Source organism: Fistularia commersonii, chromosome 27 (assembly GCF_037954325.1).
Source record: "Fistularia commersonii isolate RoL2024-O1a breed Wild chromosome 27, RoL_Fcom_v1.0, whole genome shotgun sequence".
Taxonomy (NCBI): domain Eukaryota; kingdom Metazoa; phylum Chordata; class Actinopteri; order Syngnathiformes; family Fistulariidae; genus Fistularia; species Fistularia commersonii.
In genome coordinates, this window is record NC_141310.1 from 9821081 (window position 1) to 9848008 (window position 26928).

The window sequence follows — 26928 nt, forward strand, 5'->3', positions numbered from 1 at the left end:
AAAAAAAAAAACTTTAAGATGAGGCACAGGAAAACTCATACATTAGTCATATTTTTTTTTTTTTCTGTCTGGCAGTCAGATGAGGTCATCAAACACCAACCTGCTTCATATATTAATGTTGCAGGGGGTCAATGCTTTCCGGCGCCCCTTTCTCGACCGAAAGCATAGGAAGGCCTCACGCCGATTTAAGAGATCAACAACACCCCGTGCAGAACTTTGACAAAGGAGACACAGGAACCGGCGAGGGAGTATAGATGCCAGCAGCAAAGGACCAAAGATGGGAGAAAGAAGAGGAGGGGGCCGTAAAGCATGCTATGCCTTTAACGCACTAAGCTCCTCCTCCACAGTGGAGTGGAACAGAACAGCGGAGTGGCGCTGGCAGGAGCCTGAGCCACATGATAAACTCTGGCATCAGCTTCCCTTCATCCGGCAGTCAGGGAGGACACAGCGAGGGTGCAGCGGGAGTGAGACAGGGACAGAGACCGAGCAAGAGTGACGGAGAGAGAGAGGGGGGGCGGGGGGGGGGGAGGAGGAAGGAATGAAAGCGGGCAGATAGACTGTCGTCACTCCGCTCCGCATCTGGCTACAAGCTGCCACGTTCTGTCTTCTATCTCCGGATGCAGGCGGGGATGATGGGTTATTTGAATGATGGTTGGAGCCACAGGATCTGAAGCGGGAGCTTTCCTCGCAGATCTGACATCTTCAGACTCCCCCCTGTCCATGATCAGACCGCTATCACGGCCGTTCATCGTTCCCATCTCACACCCCCTGCCTCCACTTCCTCCGCCGCTCCAGCCTACTCTTCGATTGCTCGTCTGCTGAGCCACAGCCTCAGAGTGAAATAACCCTGCTGATAGAAGCATCTCATTCTGTCAAGACAGTAAGTAGGGGAGGGAGGGAAAAGAAAAACTGTGTGCGTGTTTATGAGAGGGAGAGAGAGAGAGAGAGAGAGAGAGAGTGTGTGTGTGTGTGTGTGTGTGTGTGTGTGTGACTGTATGAGATGGAGAGAGAGAGAAACAGAGAAGAGGAGAAAACAGAAAGGCAGCAAGAAGATGTTAGTGTGTTTGCGACGCTGAGACTGTGACTACTAAAGAACTGGCAGATTGTGTGTGTGTGTGTGTGTGTGTGTGTGTGTGTGTGTGTGTGTGGCCCGAATGATCACGGTGTGTGTTGACAGTGAGGGAGCTCTGGGCATAGCAACAGCAAAGTGATGCACAAAAAAAGGTGAGCAGGTATTTGTTTTTGCATATATCTCTTTGTAGCGGGGGAATCCAGGGGTATTTATACATCATTTTATTCAATGTTGGCTACACCGTCAGCGCAGTTTCAATCCCTTTCTGCATCCGTCTCTTTCACTCTATTGCTGTGCCATCCGACGCTGTTATGAGAGACAGACATTGAAAAGAGATAAAAAGAAAGGGATGAGGTATTAGAGAATAAGTTATTGCTTTCCTTCCCATCTGTCCAGGTGCCATGTGTGACCGGCCGGCACGCTCCACGGCCGTGGCATTGCCTTGGATTTGGTGAAAAGCTTCTTCCCTCCTCTTGTTCTCAGGGGCTCCTCTGGGAATCTTTCATGGGATTTATTTCGTCCTGCTGGATGGCACTGAGCTCGCTACCTTTTTTTTCTTTTTTTTTTTCTGAAAAGAGTCACCAGAGAAAACACAGACACGGATAAGAAGTAAAATAATTATCCAATCACGGCACAAGAAGGCAGAGCAGGTTCCCTTAGCAACAACTGAGAGAGAGAAGAGAATCCTTTTCTCTTTCTGCTCCCTTGGTTTTTGGGCACACCCCTGTGGACTGCTTTGGGTCAGTGTGTGTGAGGACTTGGAAAGCACCGTTTCGTAAGCCGGGCTGCCCCCCGAATTGCGGGGGAACGTACTCTTTTTTTTTTTACTCCTCGCCCATAGTAACTGTGTCGTATGACAGCATGATTTTTGTTATCCCTGGACAAATGATCATCACGAGTGACGTCTTCACCGGCTTAGATTTCAATTCCGTCTGATCCGATACCACCTGGAATAAGCTCCGCTTCAGGGGGGAGATTGGCCCGGTCTGGGAGAAGACTCACAGCCATCCTCCTTACCTTCATCTTTTTATTTTCCACTTGCAAGAAATTTTTGGTGCGAGTCTCTGCTTAAAAAAAGCCCTTCTTATTTTTCTGACCGTCCTGGGGGAATCAATACACTGCGCAGAGGAATAGCCCCCTTCCAAAGCAGGGATTGCTCCGACCCTGTTAAGACACTAATTGTTTTCTGAGTAACCACATCCATGAACACCTTGTCCCTGCAGAGGAAAAAAGAAATGAATGCCGACGACAACGATTTTTGAATTTGGCCACCGCTGGGAGATGAATTTTTATCTATGCCGATACTTTATTCTATAGATAGGTTAGTACGAACACATTTCTTCTTTCACTTTTCTATGTTATTCTGACACTATGGTACTGTGTTTCACAAGTAAAACAGTTGTGCAGCACAAGTAGAAGAGAGAAAAGTCAAGTATAGAAGGGTGTTTCGAATAGCAACCCCTCTGAAACAATTTCAGACGTGCACACTCACACATAAGATGAGTTGGCTGAAAACAATTATGTAAGACTTTTATACCAGCCTTTGCCGTTTTCCATGGATTTACTGTGTTTGACTTTTCCCATGGTCACATGCGCTTCATTTTTGGACGGGCCGGTCAAAAAATATGGACGTCATCGCGTGACCCTGTGCCAAGTGTACGGGCGAGGAAAGGTGTTTTGGCTGCCCAGGTGCTTTTAAGATGTTGAGGTCTCCCTGCGTGGCTGGGGCCCCTGTTCGGATCAGTAGCACTGAGGCTCTTTGTAGCCAAAGACATGGACCCCGACTCGGCTCCCCCACGCCCTCAGCCTGCTGGCCACTGGCCCCACGTCGCCTTCTAAAGGATGTCCCTAAGCAGAGCTCCGGCCCGGGACACCTCTGAGACCCCCAGCCCGCGAGAACGCATCCGCAGCCACATGAAGATGGTGATCGATCAGCTGGAAGGCATTCTCAAAGAGCTCAAGGATGTGGCCAAGGAACTCCGGGAGGTGAGGTGACAAAACCAGCTTACTCATATGGGGCTCTTGGGGATTTACAGATTGTCGGGGATGGGGAGGCAGAGGCTGCGGAGGGAAAGTGTGTGTGTGTGTGTGTGTGTGTGTGTGTTGGGTAGGTGTGCGTTTTCCGTAAACTTCATTTTAATTAAGCGTGGCATTATTCTCGCTGTAAGGAGATTTTAGGTTGGGATTTGAATGAAACGAGAGCCGACTCAGTTTGCGTAGCAGGAGCGTATTGGTGATCGCAAACACGTTGAGCTTTACTTTTCTTTTAATCGAAAAAAAAAAAAAAAAGTCAACAATTACAAAATACTGTGTGTTCAGCAGTGTGTTGTGGGAGGTACAATAGGTATAAAGAGCTTCTAAAAAGCTGCTACGCCGGGATGAAAGGAAACACAGAAGCCGCCTTAGATAAGATTCAAGACTTAGCACTGCAATAGTTATATAACCATTTTCTTAAGAATCCGCTTGATTCCTACTGTATATTTTCAACTGCCATGGTAACGCTGAGGAGATTTGCGCGCGTTCTCTACAATGTCCTTGAACAAAATTCAGGCATACAGATAGTGCACCTTAGACATGTCCTTGCATGTGTGTTTGCAAGTGTGAGAGTTTGAAATAACGATGTGATAAATGTGTTGAATGACACATGTGTGAGGTAGAAAATGGCCCTCATCATTTCTCGTGGATCTTCCCCCCGCGGTCTCCTCAAAGCTGTAGACCGTTCTCACTCTCAGAAGGAAAAGGTGAATGGAGATAGAGAGACACGGACAAGTGAAACCTCAGCAAACAGCCGTGTCTGTGACCGAACCCGTTTCTCTCACGCACAGCCGGTCATTTGCTCCCGCCCGCTTCCGATCGGACACGACGACGAGTGGACTCTTGTTTTAAAATGCGCGGAAGAACCGACATGCAGAATGGTGATATTCATAATGGCCTGAAGGCGGAGAGGCATTTTGAACGGATTCAACAAAGCTGCTGTAACTCACTTCGGTAGAGGCCCCTTTACCTCCCTCTCCTTGATTCCCAGCTTTGGCTGTCGACGCTCTGCTTTATGTTCTTGCACAGTTATAGAGGCAAAGTTCAGAAAAAAGGAGAAGCTGTGATTGATGATCACCACTGGATGGGGGGTATTTTTACCAAAGAAAAACAAAAATGCAAAAAAAGAGGAACCAAATTTTTTTTTTTTTTAATTTTTTTTTTTTTGCGGTTTAACACATATCAACGATGCTCTGCACACTTGCTGAAACATCCGTTTTTACTTGATTTATTTTTTTTTTATTTGGAGGTTGCAATCCCAACACTGAAACGGCTAAGAATGGTATTAGCCGAAGTGGCAGTCATAATGTGAGTATCAATATCCTTCAATTAAGTGACCGTGAGATTGCAGACTGTATCAAAGGGAGATGAAAAACAGATTCAGTGTAGCACCATCAGATGCATGGAAACCTAATGTTCCATAAAATCTCTCATTCTTGGCCACATGAAAGGAACAACATAATAGATAATAACTGTCACATAAATAGATGATGAATTGCCATGTGAACGTGGGGAAATAAATAACTCATTGAGGGAGCAGTAATGACTGATTATCATCCACGAGGTCTTTCAGAAACCGTTGCATTCTCAGGAGTTAACGGACATCCCGTATCTCAAAGCTCCAAAATAAGATGCCACTGATACTTTTGGTGGTTTTGGCTCATCTTGGTTCGATGTTGTGGTCGTTTGTGTTGTAAATGAGTTGAGTATGTTACATGGGGAGCCTGAAAACTAAGAATTTTTTGACAGGACTGAGAAGTTGAGCAAATTCTCGATTTGAACATTTCCTCACGAATGCTCTGCATGCGTGACGTTATCTCATCGAAGAACTCAAACATTTAAACCGACGGTATAGATGGTTTAAGATGGCCTCAATTTATCTTCCCCCATTGATGTGGATTTGTCATCATCCGGTGACACGGGACCACAGATCCCGCCTCGCTTGTTTGCCGTCATCCTGCTAAGTGGCTCTTCCGACGTCCCTAAATTTTGCCCAAACTATCATTAAATCACACAGTATGAAGCTCTACGAGAAGCACTCAGCACACTCTAAGCGGAACCTGTGGTGAACCTATGATGTCTGACATTAAATTTTAATTAATGGCGTGCCTCAGCAGCCTGCTGGTTAAGATGCATGCCCCATAACCGCTGCTTCTTTGGCTTGATTCTGGCAGCAGCCCCCAGTAGAGCTTCGATGCTTTAATATTCCTATCAGATTAAGACTTGATATCTCTCGAAGATGCGTTTGCCAAATGTATGGCGCAATTAGCGATAAGGCAACAATGCCTTGCACTGACTTTTCATCTTCATTTCTTAATGGAGCCAACATCCCAACATAATTCCAGAGAGGGAAGAAGACGGGATAACGTTACAGGAAATGTAGCATCAGATCACTGGTTGAAGCTTGGTAAAATGAGCAATGGATGAATTTGAAATTCATGACATCATGTTGCATGCAGAGTAGTGTGTGTGTGTGTGTGTGTGTGTGTGTGTGTGTACACACATACACACATATATGTGTATGTATGTATATATGTGTGTGTGTGTATATATGTATATATATATATATATATATATATATATATATATATATATATATATATATAGACATATAAACATGCATACACATCTTTATGTGTGTGTGTATATATGTGTATATATACATACATACACATAAAGATGTGTGTGCATATATATGTGTATATATACACATATATACATTTATACACATCTATATGTGTGTGTATATATATATATATATATATATATATATATATATATATATATATATACATACATGTGTGTAAATGTATATACTACTAAAGGGAACGCTTAAACAACACAGTGAACTTCCAAGTTGATCACACTTCTATAATATTAAACTGTCCACTTAGGAAGCAACACTGATTTATTTTGACTCGTTTTAAGGATATCACATCAAAGTTGGTTCAGCCTGTAGTGTGTTTTACTACTTTAATTTGGAGTGTGACTCCAAGTCCAGACCTCCTGGGTTAATAAATTTGATTTCCATTGACCATTTTTGTGTGATTTTGTCGTCAGCACATTCAACTATGTAAAGAACAAAGTATTTAATAAGAATATGTTATTCATTCTGATCTATTTTGTATTATTTTAGTGTTCCCTTTAGTTTTTTGAGCAGTGTATATATGTATATAAATACAATATATATGTTTGTATGTATGTATATGTGTTTGTGTGTATGCGTGTGTGTGTGTGTGTGTGTGTGTGTGTGTGTGTGTGTGTGTGTGTGTGTGTGTGTGTGTGAATCTAAAACTATTTTGTCAGATTTTCAGGTTGTTTGATCTTCCCATAGCTCATTCTGAGTAAATCTAAAGTCAAAGACAAATGCGACATGGAGTGTGAGTTTTTCTTAAGACTGTTCCCTCTGAAGCAAATTACAGTGAACAGCAACTTGTCTCACTTGCAAATCCCATTACTGGCCTACTGACAGGTAAAATGAAAACGAGATGGATATAAAATAAATAAAAAAAAAAAAGAAAACATCAGATGTTAAATAACTGATAAACAAGTCCATTTGTAATAATATCAGCACAGGCGGCAGTGGTGAGTCTAGAGGAAATCATTTATTTAGCTACTGCGAAAAAAGAAAATAAAAAGTTTAAAAAGTCATCCGCAAAGCAGGACTACAGCTAAACACTAGGCATTTATATATTTAGGTTAGTCGACAGAAAAAGGCATGCATGACTGAGTGTGGCTATAGAATATACAATTATAAGAAGATGCTGCTGCACATCTTTGCTGAGCTCAGGACAAATGAACAGAAGAAAGCATTCAAGTCTCTTGAAAGTACAGCTCTGAAATGGAGGGTGGGGGTTGCAAAATAAGACTGACAAAGACCAATTATCAGTGGCGGAGTGCAGCACATTCAAGATGTTTGCCTCACTCAGCTTTAACATCCTTTGCAGCAGGAAAACACTCAGGTGCAAACTCTGCCCTCCAAAAGTCAGCTTTTTAGGAGTAAAGTACTGAGTAATAGCTTTGTTAATGAGACTGGCTACTATGCAGTTTTGCAATTATATAATGTTTTTTTGTGTCATAAATGCTTTTGATCTACAATATCAGAGTCATCATATTCTCACCTGCAAGTTGCAGCAGCAGGAATATCAGACATCCCTTTCATGTTTTTGTCTGGAACATACACTCGACTTTGTACTCGACAAGCTTAATCTGCCATTTAATGTGCGGGAGCAATTTAAAGTTGTATTCATCGCCTCGCACTGTGGTATAAGGGGGTGGGCTAATGTCATTTCTGTCCATCACAATATGCCGGATGTATCGCTCCCATGGCCTCATTGTTCTTTTTGGAAATCAGGACATTTATGCTAAAATTGGGTTCGTCAAAGAAGAGCACTTTGTAAATGATTTGATCAAAGGGAGTACCAGTCTTGTCCGAGGCGTGCTTAATTTCTGCATTGTTAAAGTGGAGTTTGAGGTACTGGGGAAGCTGGCTGAGGATCAGTCAGCTTGCTAGCCAGTGGTGTCTCCTGATCAAGAGTGAAACCGCTTATGAACACATCCATGTCGAGGGGGGGAACCACAGCGGCTCTGTGCTGAAGGTATCGCGCGCAGCACTGAACCAAATTTGTTCCAAACCCAGAGGCAGCCCAAGGGAGACCGAAATCAAAGGACCACTTATTTCTGCTGGGACTGCATCCTTTCTCCACTCTCTGCTCCCCCTGCTGAGGATGCTGCTGAGCAGGGCAGGGAGCAGAACTAGCAGGCAGAAGCACTTCCAACATTTAACCATGAGGAGCACTCTTTACTTTCACTGACGGCCAAGAGACGAAAGTCCAATGTAAGCAAAACACGGGGGGACTTTTGCTGCTATTCAAGCAAGAATTGAGCACATACCTATCGCTTGACTTGAATAATGTCTATATGAGTTACATATTTAACCCCTTTTGGTTTGGATCCAACCTTGCCGGATGCTTCTATGCAGCTTTCTGGAAATCTCTAGAAAAGAGTCATATCAAGTAATGGCCAAGCATTCTTCAAATCATGTCTATAATGTAGAATATCGAGTGAATTGGTCAAAGTCTTTGATAGTCACATTTCACAGAAACAACTTCTTTTCCCTTCAGGGGTCGCCACAGCGAACCAACCTTCTCCATCTAACCCTATTCTCTGTATCCTCCTCTCTCACACCAACTACCTTCATAACCTCTCTCGCTACGTCCATAAATCTTCTCCTTGGTCTTCCTCTAGACCTCCTGCCAGGCAGCTCCAATTCCAGCATCCGTCTAACAATTATTCCAATATCTCTCCTCTGTACATGACCCAACTATCTCAGTCTGGCTTCTCTGACCTTCTCTCCAAAACATCAAACATATGCATCCTCTCTGATGGACTCATTCCTGATCCTATCCATCCTGGTCACTCCCAAAGACAACCTCAGCAACTTCATCTCTGCGACCTTCAGCTCTGACTTTCGTCTTTTCGATGGTCTGACCACTGTCTTGTACACCTTTCCTTTCATTCTGGCTGATCGTCTTCTATCATGTCACCCCTGACACTTTCCCCACCCATTCCAATCTGCTTGAACCTGCTTCTTTTCCTCGTTTCCACACTCTCCGTCGTTCTGGACTGTTTGACCCTAAGTGCTTGAAAACGTCCAACTTCTTGATCTCCACCCCCTGTAGCCTCACCATTCCACCCTGGTTCCTCTCATTCACACACATATACTCTATCTTGCTGCGACTAACCTTCATTCCTCTGCTTTTCCACCTCGTGAGATTTTCCTCAACCTGTTCCCTGCTGTCACTATAGATCACAATGTCGTCTGCAAACATCACGGTCCGTGGAGATTCCTGTCTAACCTCATCAGTCAGAAACATATGTTTGATCATTTCTGTTGCGTCATTTGGCACGAAGTAGCAGTTTGACATGGCGCGACATCATTACATAAGAGTGCAGCTTGAATTAATTTAGGCTTATTCCTCGACCCAAAGAAACACACAGAAACATCAAATTCCGAAACACTTTAATTAAAAAAGAAAAAAAAGAGAAGAAGAATTCTTTGCCCAGTGCTGTATAATGGTCACTTGAATCTGGTGAAGGACATTCAAATAGAACAAAACATGTTGCGTTCAAGCAATAAATATGCCAATAAGTTTCTCGACTACCAGTGAGAGAGGAAAAAAGGGAGATGTAATTTCACTTATCAAAATTACTGACAATAATAATAGTCATTTGGAATTGCACGGCTATAACCAACAGACTTGAAGAAAAACAAATATACTGAAGTGGATTCCTTACTGAGCCCAATAGGAGTTATAGGTTAGCAACTGACTAGAATAGAAATTATGTGCAATGCATGCTGGACCCAAAATATTCCGTGGGTAATGGACGATGGATGATATGAAAACAAGATGAGTCATTTAAAGGCAAATAAAAATAAAGACTGCACAAGTAAAAATGAGCAAACTTGTTTTTAGAATATGGATAAATGGTTGCTCTGTGCAATGTTCACATACTTTTACTTTTACCCCTGACGTGTGCACAAATTAGATGTACTTTTCCAAGCGTCTATTCTTAAGTTTCTTTATTTGTTTTTCCTCCAACAACACTCCCATGATTTAATGCACATCTGAAATGAGAGCTTTTCGACGTTCTGTGCACCTCTGTCCTGCGCGAGGCAGTTTGAGCCATTGTTTTCCCTGAAATTGCACCCATAATGATCACTAGTCTGTTAGTACATCTGCCCGTGAGTGGTCAACACTTAATGCTAAACATAGCCGTTCACAGATGAAGTTATTATTCGGTCGAACAACAAACTGGGCCAAAGGGTTTATTCTCATTAAAAACCATTTGGAAGAAATGACAAGGACCGACCTGCTGTGTCTGTCAATTTGTTCCTCTTTGCCTGACCTCTTTTGTGCGTGGAAATTAAATTCCTAAATTAAACTTGGTGTCGTGCCTCTAGCAAAGTTCTCTTTGCTCAGGAAAACAATAAGAACAAGGTACCTTATCTATTATTCGCCAAATTCAAAGCATCCTGCCATATCCATACCTCCTTGGTTGCCCTGAGCTGAACCCCACATAAATTTGTCATTTCTTTGAATGCATTATACGCTTAGTTATGCAGAGGAATGATGAAGCACTGCTTTTTGATTTGAGTCAAACTGTCTGACCATCTCCTGGTTGGATTCATTTGAAATCCATCACTGTGACCTGATTCGGCAGATAAGCTCTTTCAAATAAAACCCATTGCCGGTTTTATGAAAATTGATAATAATACATCATCTTCATTTCGGGGATTTTAACAGAATCATGTTTGTTGATCCCGTATTGAGGAAAAAAAAACAGTTTACGGACAGAAACGGACGGAACGAGACTCGGAAAACAAGCCGCGAACAAAAGGTTGAGACCTGAGGGTCAGCTAACCGTAAGAGCCGTAAGACTCGAACGCTACCGCGCGATAACATTCCTCTGAGCCGATTTTACCTCGCCGTGCTGTGGGGCGGCCCCACACAGGATATTGACTAGCTCATCATGCCTGTAAAACCCTCTGGATTAGGTGGCCCTTTGAGCTCTGACTCTCCGAAGCGAACGCTACACTCAGCACAGACTAATGAGTGCTTTGGTTTCGACCTCTGCTGAGGCCAACACTCTAAAAACGGTGTTCTTCGTGGTTTATTATTTTGGGGGTGGGGAGTTTAATACCCAACACGTCTCCTTGAGCCAGCAACTCTTAAGACTGTGGAAATTTCACCTGTACAAACTCTTCATTCAACCATAAAACCTTTTGATTCTCCCAAGGCAAGGGTAGACCCAAATTGGATGAAAAAGGAGTTCAAGGCAAAGTAAAGGAAGACGGCAAATATGTGCAAAGAAGAAAGAGACACAGAAAGATGAAGGCTGGATGGAGATAATGGTTTGTCCTGCTGCATACTGTAGAATTGCAGCTGACTGGGTGGAACAGCTTAGATCAATTGTTTCAATTGTGCTCATTCGTGGGCGTGTTTAGGATTGTTTTGGCCTATCTTTGCGCTGTGAATAAAACTGGTAGGCTGTAGTTAATGGTGTGAAAAATGGCACCCATCGAAGTGCAGAAGCAGCCGCCGAGAATAGCTACATCATTTCATTGTGTCAAAGCATACTGTACGCGCAGGGACGCTTGCTCTCCATTAGGCTGTCAGATTCTCTTTTACCAAGAGTACAGGAGTTTTGCCTCAGAGTACAGAAGCATGCAAGACACAATTAGAAATACAAATTAGTTATGTGATCCAGTTTTGGAAAAGCTGCTATATTTTCTTCTGTTTCTATAGCCTGTGAGAGTGTAAAGGGCATCCGGGGCCAATCCACTCACCAGCGCGGCAGCTTAATCCAGTCACAATCTTCAGAACAGTGTTATACTGAGAGATCATCAAGAGGCTTTTTTTTTTTTTTTTTTTTTTTGGCCTTTTTTTTATTTTTTTATTTATTTTTTTTATTTTTAGCCATAGTCTGTGATGCATCCCAAATCAGCCCAGTTCCGAGAGGGATTTTTAAACTGGCTGAACAGAGAGTGCACACAACCGTTGTTTAAGCCTTTTATAGAGATGTTAAGGCAATGCAGCCGACATATCCACCGTAAAAGATAACAAGGGACAGGTGTTTACAGATAACGTACAAGGGGCTTCTTAATGTAGTCAACATGGCTTGAACCATGTTCAATACTAATAGTTAGCAAACTATTATGAAATTAAAAAAAAAAAAAAAAAAAAAGTTTAACATGATGACTCACATATCAGGCTTTGATTGCTACATAATGGTGAATAATGTGGGAGATGAATATAAAATAGGGAGACAAAAAAGATGGTATGTTTATGCCATTAATGAATATAGTGGCTGATTACATAGTACAAAGACGAACAGCAATCCACAATCCCTCTTACTGACATATGAACAGATAATAATTTTGATTAAATTAATTTGTTCCTTTGATGATTTTTTTTTTACACATTAAACTGATATGATCTTTTTGGAAACAATTTAATACAAAAACATATGAAATGTGTAGAACTGTGATAAGGTCGTTCGTTGGAGGGGTCGGTAATTACAGACTAGTGAGATTCAACTGCAGTTAAGTCAGTAACCAGTAACCCTCCATGCTACTATGGATTCTGCAATTATGTGTCTAGTTTGTGTTGAATATTTATATTATTTGTTACTACATTAGAGTCCAAAGCCAAAGGCAGTAATCAAAGATGTACATAAGGAAAACCTCTGGTAATTCTTACCTGACCCAGTTCTCAGTTAATTTATTTCTATGCTGTAAAAGAACTCATAGGGGACAAAGTAAGGGCAAATTATTTTGGAAAAAATTATTTTGGAAAAAGTTTTTTTTTAAGGCGCTAATAAATAGTGGCAGATCTGCAAGGTTACCCAGTCTCAGTCGAAGTCACCGTCTGTGTTGAGGTTAAGGCACCATAACCTGACCTTAAAATATTTTTTTAAACCCAGCCAAAATGATTCACTCCCATTCAGAAAGTTTGCTTTTGGAACTCCAAACATGAATCATCTGAGAGCATTCGGTTTAGAAACGTTGGGAGAAAATGTGCCAGTTCTTAAAAATGAACCAGTATGATGGATTCAGTGGATTATGGTTAAATGTCTTGGTAATTCATGCCATTATCAAGTAAAAAATGTCAACGTGAAAACTTGTTCCCACTTAAATCAAGTGCACTGTTTTCGTCAGGACTTGTGAATTGTCAACACATGTGAATCTCTTTTTTTTTTTCCCCGATCCCACAAATGATTTCTAAATGGAAGGATTTCTGTCCAATATTTAAATGTCTTAACTTGACTTCGTCCGGAGCCTTTCTCTCTGGATATGTGACCAGGTTGTCAATGTTAGTTTGGAGTGTAAAGTTTCATCTACATGATGAACTGCGATCTATTTCTTTTTTTTTTTTTTTAATTTTAAATATAAAGAGACCCAATGGGCTTTTCAACAAGTCAATTTATGGAACCTTAAAAAGTAATCTAAATGATTTGGCCAACGGTGTTTGAGTCTTTCATAAACAAGGTTTAGAAATGCATACATAAAAAAGAAATATAAGGGAATGAAACTCAAAAGCAAAACTTTTTACTGTGACTAAGTTCTTTTTTTTTTTTCTATTTGATTTTTTTATTTATTTTTTTTTCCTCTCCCAACCCCTCTCGTTGACTTTTACCGGTGGTTCGCACCAATGGTGTGAAAGTCGGTCGCTCTACTGTGGTTAGCAACAACGCACCGTGTAATTCAGGGCAGTGAAAGATGAAAGCAGAGAAGCCGAGGGCAGCGGATAATTATTCATACACACAGCTAAAAGCATATGAGGACAAAACGTGTCAACAAACTGTTGGGGTGATTAATATTTTTTTGTCAGCTGCACAATCAGATGTGCAGATGGCAGTTTATCGCCTAAAGGATTAAGCCCAAGATCTCTGAGTTTTATGCAAAATAGACGACACGGCAAGGTCTATGAGGGTGAAAAATGTAATTAAACTTCTTTTTTTTCTTTTTTTTTGGGGGGGGGGGTCTGCCGTTACTCTCAAGGATATTAAGTCGGGATGGAACTTAAGGTTGATGTGGGTTGTGGCAAATTATGTGCTGCAGGTTGAAGAGAAAATTCCAGATTCTAATTATGCAAAAAACGGTTGAAAAAGAAGAATTTACTGATGAGCGTTCATTAACAATCCGCAGGTTAATAACCTTCTGGACTGTCTCCCCCCTGCGTGTTGTGCAATTATTCTCTTATTTGCTCAGGAAATAAAATCAGCATGCTGGATGCTTTGTTATGTACATCATAAACCGATCATCTGGCACACCAAAGAAAACTCATTTAACAAAATATTTAGACTTATCCCCTTTCAAGTTGAAAGACCTGCCACATAATGCATTCTATCTTGTGTGGAATTCCTTATTTCTGTCCATAGAGCAACACGCCACATGGACATCTCTGTCTCAATCAGCCGGATCACATGGAGGGGTTCAAAGTATCAAATTTATAAGATAAAAAAGTAAATACAAAAAACTATTAAAAAAAAAAAAATGGTCCCTCAAAACATTTGATGAACGTGTCTTGAAGGACAATAGATTTGATACAGATTGTTATGAATGAAAAATAGATTGTATGGCATTCAAGGTTCCATACAATCCCAGGGTATCTTTACCATAATAAACAAAACTGTAGTTCATTATTAAGGCAAACTAATACATTTCGACAAAGATGTTGAAATGTTGTTGACTACTGAGTCTCATGGTTGTTGTTTTCAGCATGTTCAATGAACCTCGCCTCTGTAGCTCCTTTTTTTAAGTTTGTTTGAAACAATAACTTGTTGCCTGTGTCACAAGAGGGCATTCAATATCGCCTTCATCGCTCATTGTGGTCTGGACTCGCCGTTGAAAAAATTGAAAGTCATGGTTGAAATTGGTCTCCTTGAATATCAATATACTGCTGTCATTTTGCTGCACTTGCATTTACAGCTTACCCTTTCGTTTTTATCGGGAGAATTTTGACTCACTGTTTTTCTTGCTCCAACTCAGTGAGCAAAACTTATTCGGCTTCCAGAGTTGATGGCTGCGGTCAATATCAACCTTGGCTTTCGATTTTGGTGTAAGATAGAAAGAGAGGGACACGCGACAATTTCCAGCTCTAAATTTGATGGATAATGACGTTGTCATCAAATTATAAATCCCTTTTTTCCTTATGTTTTGGAGTATCAATCAATGCACAGTGAAGAGGTGAGTTGCAATTTGTGCTTGACCAAGGTCTTAAACGTAATCATGGCTGCACTGATCCACAAAGAGCTACATCATCTGTCTCGTTCACATAAATCGTGCCTCACGATCTGCGGTTTGAGGATTTTACAAATTCCGTGTGACTTGCCGAAAGGCAAACAATGTGACCAATTACAAGATGTTGCCGCCGTGTCCTTATTTGGCTTCCGAGCCACTAACATGGGTTTAGAAAAAGGAATAGAGAAATATAGTGTGATGAAGCTGCTAAGGTGACCTCCGTAGTGTCTGTCAAAGTCATAGTGTTACTGGAGTTACAACACCTTGAATCAGCTGTTTGCTTTGGTAGAGAAGGCAGTTTGATGGAACGGTTTGGCCAGTGTGATGACTCCCGGAGTAAGGTGAGGGTGAAAACTCACAGGTGGATTTGACCTCATCTCATGGCTGGGTTTGTGGGGTAGAGGCTTCTGTCAGCACAAAAAAAAAAAAAAAAAAAAATTGACAAGGATAGAAGACAGCAGGGAATCTAACATACATCGGAGTCTGTACTCGATGTAATTGAAAAAAAAAAAGAAAGAAATCCCAAGGAGGTGAGCCCTTTGGCTGGCGTAGTAAAATTAAACACAAAAAGGCAATAAAAGAAATCCGAACATACAATTATCAAAAGGGCAGAGCCATAACTGGAAATAACTAACGTAACCAATCCCAGTATTTGTGGAAAAAGAAAGAAAATTATTATATTATAACATAACTATTCCCCAAAATGATAAATAAATACATAAATTAATACATAAATTAATAAATAATGAGATAAAGTTGATGTCACCACAAATGTAAGTATTGAGGTTTAAGTTCTAGATGCCCTCTGGTGGTAAAGGTAATTTTAACTAGGGCAAATACCAGTGTAAAATAAGGCGATGGATGATGTCAATATTCCATTTCCGAACTCAAGACTCAAGAATTCGGCAGTTCTTTATCCAGAAATTGAACCATGACTATCACCTGAAATTTACATCAATTATCCATTTTTTTTTACCATTTTTAACATCTTTAAAGGGCACATAGTGACCATACATTTGGGTGACATCAGAGTTGGATTAAATCTATGGTGATTTTTGTCATTTTAAGAAAAGGGGCAGATAAATGGAAGGCACTTCTCTTATCGAATGGCCCATGGACAAGTTTCTTGTTTGTGCTTCTTTATTTATCTATTTATTTCAGAGCGAGAGCACATGCACAAACCCAGGGAGAAGTGAGTTCCTCCATAGGGATTGTGAGCCACAGGGTCGGCAGTTCGTCTTATAATTCCACGGCTTCGAGTCAGTCGCAGATGCGAGACAATAAAAAAAGAAGGCTGGCTATTTACCACCTGTCATTCCTGCATCTGTCCTCGGAGCTCACTACAGTGGCTTTTAGCCAAAACCTATTTGCATGAGGTCGCGTCACCGCGCAAAGATTCCTTCCGATCCATCTGTGTGCTTGAATTTCTTCAGTCCTTTGCCCAGACGAAGCATCAGATTTATCCGCGGTGCGTCACTATGGCTTTGCAGAATCATTTGTAACAGCCAAAAATAGCCTTGCACTACATTTAGTCAATGGCATCTGCTATGACCTAAATTTGAGGCGATATCAAATGGGCTGTGAGTTGCAAATTTTGTTGTAGTATGCGCACTTTTAAGGAAATTTTGTATCTGGGCCATGAAGAAAGTAGAATGCCTTCAGCCAATAAAGGCCTTTGAGTAAATACACACATAAAAAGGAGCACCGCTTGTTGCTTCAAGTTGTTTGATGGAGGTTCACTTCAGATTTCCAATAATGTAAAATAAAGAAATGGCAAATGCTGCATAATTGTGAAATAAAACTGGTATCCATTACAACGGCTCTGGGTCGGCCCATTTTTTATAAACCGTGCATCCGTTTAATTGGTGTGATCTATTCTTCGAACTATCAACAAAAATAATCTGGAAGAAAGAGCGCAGTACATGTAGGCTATAAAAATGTTTGCGTGTACATATTTTTAACACACGGCAGTCTATCTGGGTAAAATGTAGTCAATTTATGCAGAATATTTTATGTAAATGAAAGCCTCACTTCGCCTCTTATACCAATTTGTTCAGATCAATATCCGCTTTCTCTCTGTTCGGGACTGAATCCCACAGTGCTTTGTGTCAACGGCTAACTTGGCGTTATGATGGCCTACTTTGGTTCTCACTGGAAAAAAAAAAGAAAGGATCTCATCTTCACGGATCTCAATTTCTTCACCAGTTCAACTCCTAATGATTGTTTTAGAAATCCCTACAAAAGTGCTGAATAGAAGTTAAAAAACAGACGGAGTCATTCGTTATTTTTTTTATTTTTCCCCTATCTGTAGTGCCTTGAGTCATTTTGTTGCCACCAATGTCCACAGATACCTGTTTCCATCAGAGGTGTCATGTACTTTTAGATTACTCAAATGACAGAACAACAAAAGAAGCATCGGTCCTTGTTTTCAAACATTTTTTTGGTGCCCGAGTTGGACAGGAAGGGGTGTATTATTATATATTATTTACACCTAAAAAAAATGAGAAATGTCAATAGACCACAGTGGCCTATATTTCTTTAATCAGTGCCTTTTTTGCATCATCCCCTTTCCTTGGCCAAAAATGGGCCTTTTGTTGACGCAAAACCCGGAAGGCGGGATCATCACCTCTTCCGTTGTCTGATTTCCTGGGTGTAACGTCGACTCTCAGGAAACAGTTGTGAAGCCAGAATTTTCAGAGAGAGGTAGCTTTTACTGTGGCCTCCATTCACCACATGCTCTGGCCGTTTGCTCTGGCTCCGCCGTACCCGGGGGGACGGGGGGGGTTTGGTTTTGGGGGTTGAAAAGTGAAGAACAGCTCCACAAACATTTTAATGTGGAATTTGCATCCGGCAATAGCTGCCGGTGGTCAGGCAATATGCACATTTCAAAACACAACCTCATGCTGTTCTCCATCCCACTGCTGCTTGTCTGCCTCGGCACTATAAATATACGAGCAGAAGCTCAGGAAAGAGAGGCAAACCGCCCATAAGTCATGGCTATTTTTATTTGAGTTGTCATAATGAGATAAAAGCTACAGCTGTGTGTGCCCTGACTTATGTTTACCATGACACATTAATATCTTTGGAGTTTTACTGGCGTAATAGCCGAATCCCTCGCCTCTTGTGACACATTCAGCAAACATCTAGTGTAGTGGCAGGTTACTAATTCCTGCGGCCCATATTGTGTGTCTGTGGTAGTGGTCCAAGATTGAATCCAGTATTATTAATCTGTAAGGCAAGTGAGGGGCTGTTTATTCACAATCTATGGACTCCAGGACACCGTTGAACACCCGTGGGGAAAATACAACTTTGGCGCAGAACCAGAAGTTACAAAACATTGGTTAACAGTTAGTGTTACACTAAGCGATGGCATCCAGATGCAATTGTTTGGATACTAATATACAGCAAGATGTATGCTTAGGATGGAAAAGTACATTCCACAGCATAAATTTTGGGTGGTTCTGCTTAATGGTATCGCAACACCTGTTGCAATTATTATTACATCATTATTAATGATTGTAATATTACAATTAAAATATCAAATAAAAATAGGGAAATTACTCAAGGTTTCATTCCGCAGAAGGAGCTTTCTGGCCGAGTAGCATATTAACATCATAAATATTATGTCACTGTGGTTTCAGTTAATATCTTATTTAGATTGTATATGATGACTTATAATTTTAATTTGAGTCCATCTTGCATTTCAAAGCAAGATCTTATCTGGGACAATGATCTAAAGATTTGTTTTAGAAATGACTATTTTATCTCTAAACGTATCATAGGTGATTAAATATTGTGCTTTTCTAAAGTAGCGAGTATCTCCATATCAGCGTGTCATCGTTTGAGTGTCTAACTTCAAATGTATATTACTTAACTCTCTGATGCTAAAAGATTATTCATTTGCTTTTATCAAATGTAGATCTCGTAGTAAGTACATCACTTATCCTGGATTGACAAATGAAAGACCAGCAGCTCCGTCTCTATAAAAAGAAAACGTCACGAAACAAGTTTGCCGCTGATGTCATTTCTTCGAGGGGCAGTGAGCCATTAAAGGTGAACGAAAGCTTCAAGGAAGGATGGAAAATAAGAGCAAACCTAGCAGCATCGTCACAACCAATTCTTACCCCGCTTTTCACACCACGCTGTCAACATCAATGTCAAAAGTGCGTCTTGCCTCAGAAGCGTTTCAGAAATTATTGAACTTGCTAGGAAGGGGTTGTGTGTGTGTGCACAATGTGAAGGACAATACGGGAAGAAAGTTTTTTCAGTGGAGAAATACAATTTATTTAAAAGTTACTCTAGCAGTGTACCATAACAAGAAAGCCACCGCTCACAGCAGGACTTCGTTTAGGATCAGGGAAGCAGGGAACATTTCTTTTTTTTTTTTTTTTTTTTTCCTGAAGATGACTGTGTTGTAACCTTTGGTGACACCAAATAGAATTGTTTCAGGTTTATTTATACATCATTTGTTTCCCTTAGTTTAGTTCTCACTGTGCAAATGATTCAACTCCCATTTGATTGAGCTTTGCAGATCATTTGTGGACATTTCAAGGCTATTGAGTCGCTTGGACTGGTTACTGTTGAAGCACCTGTGTTTTGGAAATAACAACCACAGAACTAAAAGCCACAGTTGGCATTTCATGCCTCATATCGTGCACCGATATTAGTTTGCCTTCTAATCGTTCCCATTCGTTCTCTCACAAGTGACCGACTTCTATTTGTGAAGCTGCAGATGGAGGCATTATCAACAACTCTGAATGTAAGGGCTCTTTAGAAACAAATGTATTAATCTTTTTCCATGTTTATTCATACCAGTGATTAAAGTGCCCTGTGTAATGCACCACCTCTTGAAAGAGTATTATTGATGTGCCATGCAAGAGTTGGATCTCACAAAATGGTTGTAAAATTCTCTTCGAGTGTGGGCCGAAAGCACCTTGCCAGCAGCACTACAGCTTGTCATTAGAAACCCCCATCAAGCCCAGACACAGGACTTTTGCTCAGCTGCCAAAATAGTGGCCACAGGCGAACACACTGGCGTTGGTTCTCCAGTTGGTAGAGGAGTTTGGATCTGGTCAGCTTTATATGCTTAGAGTCGGAGTTAGTCCAGTTGCTTATTTTTCATTGGTTAAAGTCAAATCAGTGTTCTGTGCTGTTAATAGAATTCTAATCAGGCCAGAGCAAAGCCAAAGACATAGCTGCAAAACACTGTTATCCCCTCGCTCTCTCCTCAGTTTCTACTTTACTGAAGCTGTTGAGCTTCCTGGACACAGTGCACAGAATTTAACACAAGTTCATCTTTAGCTTGCAAATTGTATGAATATTCAACGTCTCAATCAAACAAAATCTCAACTAATGATGCCTCCCGTTTTATGTCAGATTTACCTCCTTCCTTGTGGTATGTGTGCGTTTATATATGTACATGCATGTATACATCTGCATATATATATATGTATATGTGTGTGTGTGTGTGTGTCTGTGTGTATGTATGTATGTATATATATATATGTATATGTGTGTGTGTGTGTGTGTGTGTGTCTGTGTGTGTGTTTGTGTATATGTATAGAAGCGTGTTTGTGTATATATATATGTGTGTCTATATCTGCATGTGTATATATACGTGTGTATATATAATGTATGTGTATATTTATGCGTGTATATATACACGTGTGTATATATATGTGTATATGTATACATACGTATATGTATAGGCATATATAAAAAGGCAACTGTTGTAAATGAGATAAATACTTGTCTTAAATACAGAACGATCTAAAAGCAAATGATAAAGCAGAAGAAAATAATTAAAGAAAATAAAGATAAATACAATTTCAAAATATATATATATGGACGTTTTCAGGAAATTTTTATATTTTAAATATCAATTCAAATACATTTTTGTATCTTTTTAAAATACTTTGTGGATTATAGGACATGAATGACAATGAAGACACAAAAACACTTTTTGCTGTCCATTGCAGGGCATTTACAAACAGAAAGATCTACTTCCTCCAAGCAAATGGATTCTAATGTTGTTGTTTTGTTTTTTGTTTTTTTTGTTTGTTTTGTTTTCTCTTATTTTAATTGTATTTATTTTGATTTTGTTACCTTTTTGCTCCAATGGCGCCATAATATAATTTCAATAAATCGCACTCCATCTACCCATGATGTGGATTTGTTATGGTCATTTTTGCGATGCTTTTAGCTTCAATGAATTGCAAAAAAACTTAAATGAGGTGGGTTGATAAGGTTGCAATGGCCCGAGCCTCTCTCCATTTGCAACAACTCAAATGAACGTGCGCTGAGTGCGACTATAATTGTTTTATAAGACATATAGAAGCTTGGTTAATGTACTTCATATCAGGATTGTCTATGTGCTATTTTACATGTCCATCTTTAGTTTGCTACTTCTGCACTTTAACAAATTGCACATTTATAAAAGACCAACATTGTCACCTGAATCTTATTTCGTATTCTTCATGTGTATTCTTCAGCCCTGAATAAACGCTTTCAAAGGGCATTGCAATTTAGATTCAAAGTCACTTGTACTTCTAAGTGACTAGAAAAAAAAAAAAAAAAAAATAGAAAAAATCCACAGAAGCAACTATCTCATCTCTGGCTGTTCCCATCTTCAGTCTCACTCCTCCTTGTTCCAAATTCAATTGAAGCCATCATCATTAAGCTTTACTCAGATGCAACTCCAAAAATCAGAAACCAGTGGTAAATATATTAAGTTTGTTAGCTGTTTTTTTAACCCCCTGGTTACAACGCTTACCTCGCACTTGAAATTACGGTGAGAACATACAGTATTTCCCACCTCTAATAGTAAAAAGATACCACATCAGATCCATTGTTGGTTCTGATTGGCTAATTATTAGTCCAACTATTAATAATAGGTCCCCCCCTTCATGGTTCTCACTGGTTACTCGCTCTTTCAGTGAAGAAACAAACAAATCGAGATCTGACTCTGCATCATATTGGGCATATTGGGTGAATTTCAAGTCTTTACCCAGAAAAAAAATTAATAATTCTCTATAAAAATATAATCATCCTTCAAATCCAGTTACAGTAGTTCTAGGCACAGAGGCATCCCGGGGGGGGTTATAAAACTTTGTCGCAGACAAGCTGTTCTGAGCATGTCTTGGTGACGTTGAAGGCTTCACAGAGGAGTGTGTTGTAGCCCCGTGCATTTCATACAGAGTTTTGAACGACTGCGTCAGAGACTGCAGGCCATGACAAGGCAACAGCGGTTGAGGACCTTGAATGGATGAGAACCATCTCGTGTACTTCTTACACAAGAAGAGGAAAAAAAAAAAAAATATATATATATATATATATATATATATATATATACATAAATATATATTACTTGTAGACAAACCTCTTACTTTCAGAACAGAATGAACTTAAGTTGTTACACAGCGGTGGCCTTTATGAAAATCATGTTGCTTCCCTTGTACATTTTTTTTTTTCTTCATTGAACACTTTCTTTGCCACTAATGAGGAAATACATCCAATGGACTGTTTCTTGTCACAGATCAGAGCAAAGACTAGAGGAAAAGCTACATTAACATTTGTGGCTGACTGAGCACACCGACCCTCATCTTGCTTTCCCTTTTTCTGGAAATGAGAGCAGATGCCAAATGAAACCAGCTCTGAAATAAGAAATAGCTGTAACCGGGACACACGGGGTGAATATTTAGAGCGATGTACATATTTGAGCATGCCGTTTCATGTCATTCCAGGTCAAATTGGATCACATCTGTGCCTGAACTGATTCAAGTAAAAGTAGAGTCATGCACTTTGGGCGGCCGCGCAGGATGAGTTACTATATAAATCATTTTTCCTTGACTTGCCTTTGCCATTTGAAAGTACAGTAACAGTGTACAGTGCAACGACAACCAAGCACTGTTGACAATAAGGGTTTTTGCTAGGAAACGGGGCAAAGGTTATCAAAGGGCATGGTCTGTTGCTCCCGTTGTCTTTTGCCCCCCCCCTTTTTCATTTTATCATGCTCTCATAGTCCTTGAACTCTCCCGAGTCAATGAAGATGCCCCGCTCCTGGATCTAAAGTCAGGGGCCCTTGGAAGATGGTGTGCACGTGTCAGCCCTATACTTGTTTTGGCCTTGGAGACAAACGGGAGCAGATAGGACGGTCAGAATAGGGCCGAGACGGGCGCGCTAACGACAGAGAAGGAGGGAGATCCGAGGTGCTTTATCATCTCCTGCGACAACTGCACACGGGGAGGAAGCGGAGTACATGTCCACTCACAATCTGTAACCTTATCCAGCCGGCTGACCGCTAGTCACAGCGCAGACGTCTGGCCAAGCCCATCTATTAACTCAGAACAGCTGGCTACTATCCAGCCCAAATGACTGCACTTTTAATGTGCTTGTGTTCTTGTGGCAAAAGAAAAAGGGGATTCGCTACAATTACATTTACATATTGATCATTACCAAAAGTCTAACCTCAAAGAATCACTAGACAAGAGACGCGGAATGACCACAAAGTCAAATCGAGAACATGTTCAGCATTTTTCTTTTTTTTTCTCCAATAATAACCTTGACCTATGCAACACGCGTCAACTGCAGAAAAACCTGTCTATGCTGCAGAAAGCACCATCATCTACATAATACAACAAAACCAATTTCCCCGTCTCCTGCTGTTCTCAAGTGCTGAGAAGATGAAAATATTCATTGCTCTTGTCCTGAACACAACATAATCTTCCAGGATTTACGTTTCTAGCTTGTATCAAATTAATTGTGCATGCAGTAAGAAGGGCATACTGAATATCTCATCAAAATACATTTTTCCATATCATCACAAAGTTGCATCGAGTTAAGCTATATCTTTTGGTTTCTCCACTAACCCCTCCGCAAGCGTATGTAGCACAGATGTTATGTGGAATTACATATTAGCTAATTTCCAGGCTTGTCAAAGTGTGGAGGTATGCAGAGCATTTACATTGAACTGACTGCAAAATCCAACATGTGATGAGACCGCTGCTGTAGGATTATCCCATAGCTTTGAGGTTTGCTTTTGGCACGCTATTTACCAGTGCCTTAAAGTTTAAGAGTCGATACATGCAGACATGAGTTTAAACTTGTTAGGAATTACTAATGGAGAGTCAGATACTTTTACATGTAGGATATAAATATTCAGGCGAATGCTCACTGTCCTAAACTAACGCATTGTGTGTGCTACAGCCCAAAACATTGGATTGGGATATTTAAGGTAAATGTTAATTTTCTTGAATATACCCTCATTGTAGTATGAAATCATAACAAAAAAAAAAAATGTTATGGAGGAAAAAAATGTTTGAACATTACGTAATATTTATATCTATATCTATATCTATATATAGATGTAGATATATATATGGATATATAAATATATATGGATATCAGTCATTAAATGGGCATGTTTTCTGCTCATAGGTATCATAAAATTCACAGCACTTAGATATTGAGGCAACGGACAGTGGATTTTTCATGGCTTTTTGCGAAATATTATTTATCTATTATTTATTCCTTTTTTTTTTTTTTTTTTTTTTTTTTTTTCAAAATTTAGCATGATTTAGCATGTAGTGTTTTTTCTTACCACTTTTTGGCTTGTTTTGGCACAGGCAGCCACAGCTGCCACAGACGCTGGACCTTGCAGTGAACCATAATGATGCTTGCCCGACAATTGTCGTCTTATAGAAAAATTATGATTCTGTACACTCATATATATACATAAGCAACATTATTTGTTCATTTTTTTTTTCTCGTTATATCACAAGATGTGTATCTTTAAGGAGACAAGATGGTGTTTTTAGCTTGCATAGTCTTTCTTTTGGGATCGGATGACATTATCCTGATGGTCATCGATGGTTCAGTTGCAGCGGTGCATATATGTCTGCCTATAAATCAAATACATAACAAATGATTAGTCCTCTTCAATGTCCATCATTTTGGCAATCTTACTATGAAATTATTATAGGGACTGATTTGCAGTGGGTTGATCCTTTTGACTCCTGCTCTGGCTCACTCCTAACATTTAGCTTTTCACTTCATTTAAAATGTGTTTAAATGGCAATCACTTCTTCTTCCATTGACTCTTGTCCAGAGCATTTATCAGCTTTTCTTCTTACTGGCAGCAACAGGACACCGGGCTGTATGTGCCAGTTTCAGTTCCCTGCTTGGAGGCTCAATGCCTCTGACAGTGACTTCTGGAACTTTTGGTCCACCTCTCCGGAGATGTTAGCCCTCTCTGTTCAAGCTCTGTTAAATAATGAAGGTTTAGTTGGCAGTGAGTTTTAAGAGACTGAAGTAGCAGATATCAAATTGTAATAACCGCACATTCCGCCCATACCGGGCACTGACACGCTATGCGATAGTATTTTTCTCTCCACCAAAATTCAAATCGATGGTAATGATTTTAGAAACTGTCCCTGCCATGGATATCTAAAAACTAGAGTAACAAAAGAGCTAGTTTGGAGAGAAAAAAAGGAAAAGCCGGTGCCTCGAGAGTGACCAAGTCATCATAATAGAGATGTAAATAAATTCAGAAATATAAGAGGTGAAATAGGCGAGTATGCCACATACATAAGCCCAGAAAAAGGAGAGGTTGACAGTAAACCCTGTAAATCCATTTGGGTTTTCAGACATGGAAGGAGAACAGAACTGACAATAGCTTAAGGGGCCAGTACTCCATAGAGTAAATACCAGAGCGGAGGAGAAGAAAAAATAAATAAAGTATGTGTCACCTAGTGGGAGGAGGCACTGAGGCAGGATCTGTCAGAACTCTGCTGCTGTCTGCAGATTAAATCTGAGGCTATTTAAAGAGGGAGAGCACTCCGAGCCCCCAGTGTCAGTGTCCACACAGAACTCAGTGCAATACCATTCTGCTAGCTATATCACCTTATGCCCCCGTCCCGAAAAAAGAGAAATAAGAAACATGAATGATGTGTAGCAGCGAGGAACCTTTTCTCTGACTGACTGACCTATGAAAAAGATGAAGTGAGAGAAGTTGCATAGTGATGTCAGAGATGGTTGTAATATTTGAAATGGTTATTATGGGCCAATTAGTACAAAATGATAAACCTGAAGGTGGCCGTGTCGTTTGCCATCGATAAAACTGTATTTCCCGTTGGCACCACAAGTCAGGTCAATTTGGTCATGCTCTTTAGGTAGTCCATGCAAAGTGCACGTGCGCCTGCGTGTGTGTGTGTGTGTGTTTGCATGTGTGACTTTCTGTCTTTTTTTTCTGAGAGGGGAAAGAAAATAGTTATTGATGCATGTGTTTGCGTGGGTACTTGAGTATCTGCCAGGGGATGTGAGATCTGCTGCTCGCAGGAGTGTGTTTGTAGGAGTTTATTGTAGGTGTGTGTTCTTGTCTGACTACAAGTTTTTTTTTGTTTTTTTTTTCCCCATGCATGTGTGTTTTCTGTCCTCCCACAGCAGATTGATCGGATAGAGTGCTGTTGGCGAGGCCCTGCTGTTGGTTTGCTCACACCCCTCTGACTGTCAGCAATGTTTCACTTCTCAAATAAAGCAGCATTAGCCAAGTCATATTTGCCTCCCAAACATGAACCAAGGATGACGAAGCAATGTGCACTATCAAACTGCATGGCCATATTTACCCGTTTTTTTTTTTTTTTGTTGTTTTTTTTTTTTTTTTTCCACCCTCTCACTCTCACAATCCTGCTTTATACTCCTGCTCTGGGCTGTAGCAGACTGCCTCTCACTTACAGACTGAGTCATTCTCAGCCAGTCAGTTATCTCTCCATCCAGCCCTCAGATTTAGCCTCTCCTTTTGTCATCAATCAAAGCTTGGCTGCCACAGAGGCAGGGGTGCAAGCGAGAGAGACCCTGAAAGGTCTCAAAACAGTAGCCAAGGACTTACGAGTGAACGTTGGCACCGAATTAACTCATTGACACAGAATTCCTGTATTATTAATGCTATCCTGTTCAGTTGTTCTAATGCAGAATTGTCTGTGACAGGCAAGGAGCTGACATGGGAAGATGCCTGAGCACC

General features: G+C 40.4%; 1 protein-coding gene across 2 annotated transcripts in view; it reads left to right on the forward strand.

Moving 5' to 3' along the window:
• Positions 1-380: 380 nt before the first annotated feature.
• Positions 381-26928, forward strand: part of insyn1 (inhibitory synaptic factor 1) — a 45208-nt gene continuing 18660 nt past the window's right edge. Inside the window, exons 1-2 of one of the 2 annotated variants that reach the window (XM_086174738.1) lie at positions 381-880; positions 1469-3058. In XM_086174738.1, coding sequence (XP_086030864.1) covers positions 2915-3058 — 144 coding nt within the window. In that variant the 5' untranslated portion in view covers positions 381-880; positions 1469-2914. Of the gene's footprint in view, positions 881-1052; positions 1225-1468; positions 3059-26928 lie in introns of those variants that run through there. The other variant, XM_086174739.1, reaches the window with a different exon arrangement.